The 12,859-nt window shown below is 42.4% G+C and overlaps 1 protein-coding gene across 1 annotated transcript; it reads left to right on the top strand.

Moving 5' to 3' along the window:
* The first annotated feature begins 1,254 nt into the window (after positions 1 to 1,254).
* Positions 1,255 to 12,788, top strand: LOC145389960 (UDP-glycosyltransferase UGT5-like). The gene is made up of 9 exons (XM_080265065.1): positions 1,255 to 1,401; positions 2,896 to 3,089; positions 3,635 to 3,733; positions 5,229 to 5,322; positions 6,980 to 7,071; positions 8,289 to 8,422; positions 8,663 to 8,882; positions 9,062 to 9,205; positions 12,644 to 12,788. The coding sequence occupies exons 1-9, from the start codon at positions 1,255 to 1,257 to the stop codon at positions 12,786 to 12,788; spliced, it is 1,269 nt and encodes a 422-aa protein (XP_080121191.1).
* Positions 12,789 to 12,859: the final 71 nt, after the last annotated feature.

Raw genomic sequence — 12,859 nt, 5'->3', positions numbered from 1 at the left:
CTGGTTGAGATTGTATTTTGGCTGAGAAGTGCTTTTTTTTTTTTTTTTTTTTTTTTTTAATGTGTCCGACTCTGGGCAAAGGCTTCAGGGCCTATATCTCGGGGGCAGTAGCCTATCCCAAGGCCCAGTAGTCCTCCTGCACCTCCACATGTCTAAGTGTAATTGTTGTGTTGGAGTGGCTTTGGATGTGTGTGTAGTCCGTGAACCAAATGTAATCGGTCCGCGCAAGCCGACTGGGTGCAAGCACACTGGTTCAACCACAGCACCCCTTGTGTCCGCCAAAGTAGTACATGGCCAGAAGAAAGCTCCCAAAGTTTATTACCCTGGCGGGGCGCGAACCCTCGTTCTTCAGTGTACGAAAACACACACTTTACCACTGTACCATAGAGGCTCCTATCTATCTATCTATCTATCTATCTATCGAGAGAATAGGTCAAATGCCTGTTTATTTCGAAAATGCATACATAAGAATTTATCCCCGCTAGGCACTGGAGAGGGATACCTTCGCGTGGTGGCATCGATATGACCGGGTGGTGGAGCTGCTTGGTTATAAAAATGTCCCTCATTTCCCTCCTTATCCCTGAAAGGAGAATGGTGAACTGGTTAGAAAGAGTAATTTCGGCCTGCAGTTTATCGGGTTCAAGATTACATGAGCCAGGGACCGGCGCCATTACGTCTTCTACTACTTTTTTATCTTTTATTTGTCCGACTCTGGTCATGTGCTTCACAGCCTGCTCCCAAGGCCCAGTAGTCCTCCTACATACCATACACCTCTACATGTCACCACTTAGGCGCTAACACCCGCTGTTCATGTTGAATACATGCTAGGGCTATATCATACAGGACTGGCGTATTGGTACTGGCGGGGGTATTTTTACTGCTTGCCGGCGGGTCTTCTGGTAGATCAGTAAAGTGTACTTTATGAAATTCAAATCCTTACGCTGTTCCCTGCCCCAGCAGGGATTGAACCTGGTTCCATTAGGATTGCAGCCACCGCCTCCCCCACCAGTACTAGTACTACTACTACTACTGCTACTACTAGTACTACTACTGCTGCTGCTGCTGCTGCTGTTAATACTACCACCACCACCATTATCACTACCTTCACCTCTGTCTCCTCTCCTCTAGATAACCTACCTGTCGGGCATCGAGTCATCACGTGCCCGGCCCAACGTGAGGGAGGTCTTCATACCAAACGACAACTTCTTCACTTCTCTGCCCAACCTCTTCAACATCTCCATGGTGGAAGTCTCAATGGAATATTTCCGTAAGGTCCACAAAATATGTCCCAGCGTCCTCGAATCCAAGGAACTTCAAGCTATCCTGCAGGAAAAGTTTGATCTGGTAGTGCTTAATATAGTTTCTACGGAATGTTTTCTTCCCTTCGTCCACAAAATGAAGGTGAGTTTTTTTTTTTTTTTTTCGATCATCCAGTTCGAGAATGGGTGACTACTCGTTTTTTTTTTTTTTTTTAATACCCTAACCTTTCCTAAAACTGTCATCCCTCCATCTTGAATACTGAGTTGAAACACTTGATTAACATCAGAATATGATTCTACTCATGAAGAAGTGTTGTAGAAAGGATGAAGAGCTGTAGTGTATAGTTATCCCAACACTGAACTACGTGAAATAAGCTGCAAAAGAGGAAAAAACCTGGCCCAGGCTAAGCTAAAAGGACTATAGGCAATAATTCAATGTTATTAATATCTACGTGGTGGGTGGGGACGCTCACCATTCACTCTATGTAGCGCTGCTATTGAATGCCTGCCCTTTCCCCTTTTCTTCTTTTCTTCCTTCCTCTCTTGTATTTCTTTCCTTCATCCTTTCCTCTTCCTTTTGTCTACGGGCGACTCTACACTGAGTGACAAGCCAAATGGTTTCCTGTACACCAGGAAACCAGTTACTACGCTGGGTGGTAACCATATAACCAAATTATGGCATCTGGTGGACTAGTGGATAATTAAGGCACTCCAGTCGGATTGAGCCGGTGCAGGTTTACATCCAAGGAATGGTTGGGGTTTATTGCTCACGTAATGCCACTCAGGGATGAGTAAGGCTGGTCACTCTCATCTTAAATATCAGGACCAACTTACCTAGCCCCGAGCTTCTACGCTACTCATGGGGAAACACTGGATTAGATAATGGATGGATGGATTAATATATTTTTGTGGCTGTCTGTCCACAGTACCTACTGCATGCCATCATATCCAGTGAGGGGTGGCCTTATGTCTCTCAACCCAACTACATTTTTTTTTACTGTATATTCATTTTTCACTTCTTCATTTTCTCTCTGCCGTTGCTCCTCATAATTATTTTCTTCATGAACTTTCTTTTTCCTTGCATCTATTGCTACTCTTATCTGTACAGTCCATCAGGATGTTTCCTGATTATCACCCTCTCAACTTCGCATCATAACTCATTTCCACCTTATATTTCACCGTTTTCCTAACAATAACGGTCTGTTGTCCTGATGACTTGTCTCCGTCTCGCTTGTTCTCCGCACTCTCCTTTATCAGGTCTCTGTCTCTCATGTCCCTCTCCACTCAGTCCGTTCACATCAACTATTGGAGCTAACATGTGATGTCATCGTATTGGTGGAGCTAAAACCACCCAGTCATAGTTAGGCTTTCTAGTGTGAGGTAATACAGGATACAGGCTTTGCATCATATTTGTTTACCCTCTCCTAATATATTTATGTCGGTAGCAGTGACTTTGGCTGTTTCCTGCTGTTGCCTGTTTTGGGGTAAAATTGTGCTATATATACATTAATTTCTTCCTTGTTATATTTTTACCCTTGTTATATGGCGGCAATGACCTCTATTGTTGCGCCGCCATGACCTGTTTGATATAATCAATCAGTCAAACAATTAATCACTATTCATTTGTTTTTCTTAGGTTCCAATGATTTATGTGTCTCCGAACGTGATCCAAGGATCGTATAGCGACATGGCAGGCACCCCTTTCTTTTCTTCCGTTGCTGGAAGCTTTATTCTTGATCAGCAGTTCCCTCTCACTTTCATGGGCAGGCTGAGCACCGTGCTGTATGATCACGCCAGCATTTTAGCCAGTGACTGGTACATATTTCCGAAGTAAGTTGCTTAATGGTCTCTTGTGTAAAACTTAACCGTTTATTTTTTTCCTCCTAAATGCTGGTTTGCACACATTAAAGTCCTGCTTTACAGAAGAGATGGTCGTTGACTGGTTCCTCGTAATAGTGATCAAGGACAGTATGAATATTGCTACAGTTGTTATTTACTTCACTGTATCAAGTTCCAGCGGCAGGTTTCACTGTATATAGTAATTAGAGCTTAACGTGTAATGTTCCTTGTACTGCACGTACTGTATATACTGCATGTCAGTCTTTTCGTACAGCAGATAACCACTGATTGTGCTGCTATCACTCTAACTTAGCCTAAATTGCTGTCTCTTCATCTTGAAAGCCGACTTGTAATAATAGATTAATGCTATGATATTAGTCATGACGAAGTGCTATGCAAAGGAAATAGAGCCATGGTATTAGTTTATTGTTCCACTGAGCTACGTGAAAGACGTTGCAAGAGGTCGATAATCGAGGCTAAGCTAGGGTGAAACGAATAAAGTGATTAGTTGGCTGCATACAGTATTTTCCTTTCAGAGAGGAAGCTTATTGTCGATCTCTCAAGCTGTGTCCAGACGACGTGCCCAGTCTCGTGCAGCTGAAGTACAGTATCGGCAACCTTTTCATCACTAACAGGTAAGTGAATGCCAAAATTCCGTTGAAGGACTGTGGCTCTAGAATTATGCAATGAAACTTGATTTGTCAGCCATTGTAACGCTTGCAAGGTCAGTAGGTGCATATCTATTTTGTCGCGTGGAAGCAGAAGTACACACACACACACACACACACACACACACACGAATCAGGTGGGACTGAAGAATGGATGGTATACGTGGTAATGAAAATGCTCGAGTGTTCATGGATGTATACAGTAAGGATGAGTGGTGCAGACTGCGAAGTCTGTCCCAAGGTGGGTGAAGGGGAAAACGAGGAAACAAAAGTTGTCTAATAATCTGACTAGCTCGAAAGTTGAAATCGGGTTATTCTAGTTTGGTGCAAGACCTGCTAACCACTGCACCTGCAGCTCCCCAGAGGGAAGTCACAAGGGAATACTCTTCGTCCTGTATTTTCGCCTCTATCACTTCTTCGTGACTAATTTGCAATTGCTTATGGTTCCCTAGTATTCCCTAGTATTTTTTTTTTTTTTAATGTGTTCAACTCTGGGCATAGGCTTCACAGCCTGCTCCCAAGGCCCAGTAGTCCTCCTACATACCATACACATCTACATGTTACCACTTCGGCGCTAACATCCACCGTCCATATTGAATACATGCTAGGGCTGTCTCATACAGGACTGGTGTATTGGTATTAGCGGGGGTGTTTTTACGACATGTCGGCGGGTCTTCTGGTAGATCAGTAAAGTCTGTTTTTATTAAATTCAAATCCTTAAACTGTTCCCTGCCTCAGCGGGGATTTGAACCTGGGTCCGGTAGGACTGCAGGCCACCTGTCTACAAATGGCATAAAAGAGAATACTTACGAGCAATATTCAAGATAAATCGGTAAGGAAGAGGGGTTCTAAATCCCTCTTAACCCTCCAGAATAAGAATCTTTGTCTTTAAGGCCGGATAACAAGCCTGTTATTGTACACTTTTTACTCCAACTTGGCCTAAAAAGCCACCTTTCAATCATGAATGCTGAGTAGTAAAAGAGGTTAACACTAAGATGTGATGCTAGTCACGAAAAAGTGTTACTGAAATGACGTTGAGACATAGCATTGTCATTTTTTGCCACTGCTACGTGAAGTAAGCTGCAAACAAAGAAAATCCGGGTAAAGCTAAGGTACAAAGAGTATAGTAGATTTAGTAAGGATAGAAACGTACATCAGCTGCCCGTATTTCCTTCTCACCCTTAACTCCAGATGCTGGAGAGGATTGCCTTCACGTGGTGGCACTGATATGACTGGGAGGCTCCGATGCCTGGTCATACAAACTCTGGGACGGTCCCCTAAAAGGAGGACCACCAACTTAGAGCTATTAACAAAAAATTTTAACATAACTTAACATTAAAATTTTTGTAATTTTAAGAATGAAAGCGTGAATGTTACCCATTAACTTGGAAATAATAACTTGGAAACAATGTAATGATACTGGGAATTATGATCCTGAATATATGAATGTTTGTGTTTACAGCGTACGCAGCCTGGAAAACCCTGCACTGCCCTACACCCCAAGTGTGATTCACGCCGGGGGTATCCACTGCCGCCCCGCAAAGCCACTTCCACAGGTGAGCCCTTGTCCTCCTTGCCCTTGACCTTCTAGCCCTTCCCCTACATGCCCTTGCCCGTATACTGTCACATCTTCCTCTTCTTGCCGTTACTCATATAATGTGAAATCTTGCCCTTCTTTCCCTTGCTGTTCTTGTTCTTACCCATAATTATACTGTTGGAAATTCACCTTGCTCGTCCCCTTCTTGCTCCTATCCATATATTTTCAAATCTTCCTCCCCTCCGTACCCTTAATCTTATACTGCCAGATCTTCCCTTTCTTTCCCTTACCCTTTATTGCTCTTCTTCATATTCTGTTAGGTGTGAGTCCTTGTCCTTCTTACCCTTACACAAGACATGCTCTGTCCTTCTTGTCATCCTCCATATACTATCGTCTTCCTCTTCTTGCCGTTCTACATATTTTGTGAGGTGCAAGTCCTTGTCCCTCTGCATATTCTGTGAGGTGCTAGTTCTTGTCTTTCTTGCTCTTTTCAAATGACGTCCCAGCGAACTGTGGATTGGGAAGAAAAGAGGCACACGAATTCCACCTGAAGTAAAGTTCATCTTTACTTCCTTCTACCCTGCCTCTCTCCACCACCTCTAGTGGGTCCTATCCACCCTCCTCTGTTTCCCTCTTCAACAATTTATAATCGTCCCACCAACCTCACCCATCCCCCACAATCGCCCGCTTCCATTTCCTTCTTCCATCCACTGAAACTCGTCAATCAGAAGCAACGTGTACAGGAAAGTGTCTGTTTAACGTAACCTACAATACTATTCTTGTAAAGCGTTAGTCTCGTTTCTCACGTGTCAAAAATTCAGTTTATGGTACTGAAATATATTCATCACCCGGTGTGTCCATTTTCTCATTTTTGCATATATTTTCACTGCATATACTTTCACTTCACGTTGTTGTTGCTTAATCCGGATCTGTCTGACCGAGCAAACCTGTCGACCACAGGTAAGTAACTGCTTCTGTGTGGCCGTCCTACAAGTACAGTACTGTACAGTATATACACCGTGTTGGGGCCCAGAGCCCCCTTATGGAAGACAGCATCTTGCCAGGGTCGGACCAAGGTCTTTCCCACGGCGAAAAGCAGGGTAATATGAAAGGATTAGGCTCCTGGATAGACGACCCCAGCTGCTCTATTTAAGGTACACAGCGTAACCACGTGTAGGCTCCTCGTCAGCGCCTCACCTTCTGTAATCACACGTAACCATTTTGATTATGGAAAAATTATTTCAACATGAATTGACATTACTAATGCATTTAACTTTTAGCCTCTTCAGCCCCAATACGTCATTTATATTTTGTTCTTGCCGTCTCCAAACGATTTTGTTCATCTTAGGAGAGACTTTTTGAACTGTAAGGTTAGATATGCTTACATAAACACCGTCACAAGAGGAGTTCTTGCCAAAGCTGAATAACATTGCCCCGAGATAACAAGAACAAAGTGAAAAATGCGTTTTGAGGTCGGTGGGGTTAATTATTATTATTATTTTTTTTTGACCAATCAGCTGCTACTTCGACACTAGTGTCGAAGGGGTAATTGAAGGCTGCATCTCTCCCTTCCAGTTCGATGAGTCTCTCCAAAGATAAATATAATCGCAAGGTAGTAACAAGACTAGAATATACCGGTACATAAATGGACTGAAGGTGTTAATTTCCCTATAAAGGATCTGGAAGAGTGGGCGTCTGGTTCGGGTGACGCTGGCTTCATACTCTTCAGCCTCGGGTCCGTAGTGAAGCCCTCGGACATGCCAGAAAAGTGAGTAAGCCTCTGTTGATCCGTCTCGTCCTCGTCTTTATACTTATCACAATTACATTTTAACCCTTTCATCGTGAAGACATATTTCATGTCTAATTCTTCATGCTTTCTATTGTGCCTTTTGTTGATTCAGCAGTGTACTGTATAACCCGCTCTTGCTTTCCTGCCTTAGGTATCTGTAAGTATTGCTCTCTGCTCATTAGGTATGTAGGTATTGCTGTCTGCTCATTAGGTATCTGTAGGTATTACTCTTTTTCAGTAGGTACTGTAGGTACTACTCTCAGCCCGTTTTTGCTTACACGCTGTGGTACAGCGACTGACACAAATCACTCAACAAATGGCCTTCGTTGAATTTCACCTCATCGTTGCACTTGCGACATATAGATCTTCCTCCTCTTATTTGGCATCTTCAGCCATTGCTTTTACAGTAGTTAGGTTTTAAACGCAATGACAGGAAGTGACTATTAAGAGCATAATCAAAACAACCAGCCTTCACAACTACACAACTATACCTGTACACTACATCACATACAGTATACGGTACCTAAAAAGTAAATTTTGTACATTACAAAGACTACCTCAGAAATACCCCTCACCCACCACCCAGCACTACTCTGCACAAACACATGGCCACCACAGCCATCCAAAACCTGCTGGTAAACGGCATACCTCACGAACCGCACTGCATATCAATTCATACGAGTATAAAAGAAACTGTCCTACCCAATGAGAATCATGTTCGCTTAACCAGGTGTGGCAGTCACATTCTCTGCTCAAATATCAACCTCAAATTAATTGTACTTTCATTGTAATGACGCCTCTGACACAACATACTTACCTCATGCCCTTCATTCGTCCAATATAAACAATCATTCGCCAGAACTTCAATAAAATATCTCAGAGTAGCAGGCATAAATGACCAGATATGCAGACAAGTGTCATACGTCCAAATACTCCTGTGACAACAGCAACAACAACAACAACAGCAACAGTTTAAAAAAGAAATAGATTTCCAAAGCACTGAATCAGACAGCTATTACTAGTATATTCTGATATATGCATCAGAGCAAAGAACAACCTAATTGTTAAGTGTGTGTGTGTGTGTGTGTGTGTGTGTGTGTGTGTGTGTGTGTGTGTGTGTGTGTGTGTGTGTGTGTGTGGTGTCAGGTACCGGATTAGTACTAGAGGTATTTATTGTGAGTACTGTGCGTTGGCAGGCACCGGTCGGTGCTGCTGAAGGTGTTCGCGTCGCTGGAGCAGCGAGTCCTGTGGAAGTGGGACGAGGACACCATGGAGGGACTCCCGCCCAACGTGCGGCTCAGCAAGTGGCTTCCCCAGCAGGATGTGCTCGGTCAGTTTTCTTCTTTTAGCAATAAAATATTAACCTAATATATATATTTTTTACTTGCAAAGCAGAGGACATTATATATATATATATATATATATATATATATATATATATATATATATATATATATATATATATATATAAATATAAATATAAATATATATATATATATATATATATATATATATATATATATATATATATATATATATATATATTTATTCATATCTGCAATATCTTCAGGTCACCCTCGGCTGCGCCTGTTCATGAGCCACGGGGGCCTCTTGAGTCTGCAAGAGGCTACCTATCACGGGGTTCCTGTCTTGGGTTTTCCTGTCTTCGTAGACCAGCAATACAATGTTCGTTTGGCACAACGGGAAGGATGGGGTCGTGCCCAGCAGTGGGAAGGCCTGACCTACGACACTCTTCGCAACAACATTACAGAAATCCTGGAAGACACTAGGTTGGTTCCTAGTGCTAGAACTGACATTCATTACCCAAGTCACCCTAGAGGAAACGGCTATTCTTGCAAATTATTTCGCTGTTTTGACTGGATACCACCACTAATGTGATTGCTCACTAGGATATTCTTCATTATTTTTTTTAGTAAGTCATTGTTCCAAATCCCTTTGTACGTGTCAGGATGAAGGAGGAAGTGGCGCGTCGGTCGAGCGTGATGCGTGACCAGCCAGTGTCGCCTGGGGCCTGGACTACCTACTGGGTCGAGTACGTCATCAGACACCGCGGTGCCACCCACCTCCGCTGCCCTGCCGTCCATATGCCTTGGTGGGTCTATGTGGTGCTACATTGGGTTCTGTATAACTTGTAAGTTTGGTCAGTTTACATACCCCTCTCAGGGACATAACAAACCTTATTATAGATGGTTAAATCACGCACGCACTAACTCACGCACACACACGCACACACACACACACACACACACACACACACACACACACACACACACACACACACACACACACACACACACACACAGGAAAAATGAGATCCCATATCAGATCAGCCTGAATCTCAGAACATCTTGGCCAAGCACAACGACCGTATACGACACCCCAGACGAAACGAAAACTCATCCTCCACGGTACCCCTTCACTAAACAATCAAACCACGTGGATAATAGTTTACAAACAGACATCAGACTATTTTTGCATTACCATATTTCACATGACGAAGCAAAGCCAACCAACGACAAAAAAAAAAAAAATCTACAAGAAGGCAAATGGGGCATGATCCACACATGGTACAGAAAAAGCAGTAGGACATTTAACCTGGACTCATTTCCACCCACTGAAAAAGCAGCCACGACTATCAGTAAAATTATTATTACATACAGCAATCCCACATTCCTTATGGTAACAAGAAAAATTTCAACACTAACTTCTCTCCTCAATTCAAATCAAACAAAATATCAAGGAAAGAAGCGGATTAAAACAAAAACCTAGCGAACCTCAACGGAAAAGGAATTTTTGAAAACTCTAAAACCACTGGCAGCGAAATGACCAAACCATGCAAATAAGAGAACAAGAAAGTATATCCCAGACTTTAGGGGAAAAAAGTCCTCACATCAAACATTTCGCCCCCTCCAACTCATGATGCCATTATGAACAACGACAGAACCATCTTCAGCATGGAGAGACATGCAGACTACATAATAAAATATTATGTACCAATAAGCCATTAAAATACCGTCCGACAAAACAGCGTCCAGGCATCTCGAAATGAATGGATCTTGAATTTGGCTCTCTATTGTATTTTGTTTTTGTTTTTTTCTTGGAGGGAACTGTTATTGCGGCCTCATGGCATTTGGTTCCTTCTTCCTCGCATAAAACACACACACACACACACACACACACACACACACACACACACACACACACACACACACACACACACACTCCTCATTTAACACCAGTCCATGAAAAGATCACACCGGTACATCTCACTAAACAGACCCTCCTCATCTCAGTCAGTTTCGACAAGAAACTGCCTCCATTAAGAACCACATTAACTGCAACAGTCATAAACACAGCTTTTGACATTGTATTATCACATATCATGGTAAAAAATATATTGAACATAAAAACCGAAGAAGCTAAAAAAAAAAAAAAACGCTAGACAATATCCCCTTAGAAATGAGAAGCACAAATACTCAGCCAAAACCAAAGCCTCAATTTCAAAGTCCCCAGTGGTGCCTCAAAGGGGTCAGTCTTCTTACCTTCACTTTTAAACCTTTCCTTCACGACTTACCGACCTCAGCTCCATATATAACAGCACTGCCCTATGTTGATTACTTGTCAATAGCGTTACAGCATTCCAACACTCAGCAAGCAATAGACCAACTCCCAAATAGCTACACTCACTAGAACTCTGGTTTACACAAAACAGAATGACAACAAAATCAACTGTAATTCTTTTCACTCCAGACAGACATGAATTTCAAATCACACCCTAAGGTCGCCCTCTATAATCAACCACACCTCTTAGAAACACTTTACAAAATTGTTGGACTTACTCTGCATACTCTCATAACTTCCTCAGCACATAGACGAAATCAATACAAAGGCATCTGTTAAGTCCATTCCTTGAAAATACACAGGCATTACTTTTGGACAACAGAAGGAACGATTGAAAACAAACTGTAAACTGTTCACTCGGTTAACAGCAAATTACGGGCGCCGAAGCTGAGACTTGCCCTTAGTTGCCCAAAAATACTGAAGGAAACACACACACACACACACACACACACACACACACACACACACACACACACACACACACACACAGCTGCTATTAATAGTATGTACTGAAACCCAAAAAATCAAAGTCCCAACGAATATGAGATCACAGTTAATTGCTTCAGTACAGGATCCATCCGACTCTTGGAACTATAATACACCACCTTCCACCATTAAATAAAAAAGAAACGAATATCTTTCGAACACAAGACATAATGCCCCAACAAAAACCTCTTCCTTCGTCCAACATACACATAACGCAAACATAAACATAACGCAAACACACGGCTGCCACAACCCTCCAAAGTTTGCAGCCAAACAGCATCCTCCACCAGACATTTATCCCTCCCCAGAGAGACCAGTTCACTCTGCCACACTACTATATGGCCATCACCCTTGTCTGCTTCATTACCAACGCAAAATACAACTCGCTTATAAGTCACTATAGTCTCACTGTTAAATCATCTCCCACACCACAGTGGGGTGCTCATGCACCTCCTGCTCACAACACAATCAGTACTTGAACATAATCTCTAGAAGCGACTGGTTGAAGTGGCCGGTTTTCTGCAGTTCTCCGGGTTCACGTTCAGATGAGCCTGGAGACACAACAGGAAAGCCCTCACCAGGTCCTTTGATCCTTTAACTCCTTTAGTGTCGTGCTGTAGCTCGTAATTTATCTCTATATTTACATGATCCAATTCTTAAATGGGAAAGAGGGTAAGAATGATGATAAATGACTTCCATATCTCAGTCTTGTTACCATCAGATGACAAAGGTTAAACATATAGGTTTCTTTAACTTCTTCACTACAAGACATCTCCTTTAAGTTGATTAAAACCGTCTGCTGTGGACTAATTAAAAAAAAAACATCATTGGATGAAAAGGATGAATTATCATTAATGGTTGGTGAAGCATCCTTGATGTACAGTGAGTAACAGTAGTCGTGTCGCGGTTTTGTCCGAAGATTAAATGTAACTCGTGAAACATTATGAACCGTCCTTTTGACAGAGGGCGGAATGTACCAGACGCTTAGCCCGTTAGCTTATGTTTTCACCAAATTTCACGACACGATTATTGTTGCTTACTGTACACAATGACTGATGTGATGGTTAACTCAGACAACATCTCATTTAAATAATATTTCTATCTTTTGATGATTTTATTAGGCTTAGGAGTGTCCTAGCATTCATGTGAGGCTAAACAGTATCCTCACAACCTGCTGACTACGCCCGAAATCGCTGCTTCATTATTGCTGAAACCTCCAAACGATTGCTTTCAGCCTAGGTGCAGCATGTCACCGTCTGTCATTAACCTAACCCAACCTAGCTTAACCAAACCTAATACAACCCTTACCGACTAACCCAATATAATCTAATACTGTATTAACAGACTAGCTAGATCTAACGACTGACCTCCCCGAAAAGCAAAAAGTGAACAAATCGAGTACAGTTCTTAAATTTTGGCGCAGGTACGAGCTGTATAACGTGGATGTGTGGCTGACGGTGATAGCGGTGAATGTGGTTGTTGCCCTGCTGAGTTCTTACCTCTCCTACAAGTGCCTTCGATGTGTCTTATCCCGGTGTGTCGCTCGCAAGAAGACCAAACGAGAATGATGTGAAAACCTTTATCTTTAGATGTATTACATAAAGAAACAATCAATGTTCAAGATTTTCTTCACATCGTG

This window comes from Coenobita brevimanus, chromosome 14 (genome assembly GCF_032717465.1).
Source record: "Coenobita brevimanus isolate Jiangsu-jjx chromosome 14, ASM3271746v2, whole genome shotgun sequence".
NCBI classification, from domain to species: Eukaryota; Metazoa; Arthropoda; class Malacostraca; order Decapoda; family Coenobitidae; genus Coenobita; species Coenobita brevimanus.
The sequence above is the reverse complement of the archived record's forward strand: the minus strand, read 5'-3'. Positions and strand labels throughout refer to the sequence as shown.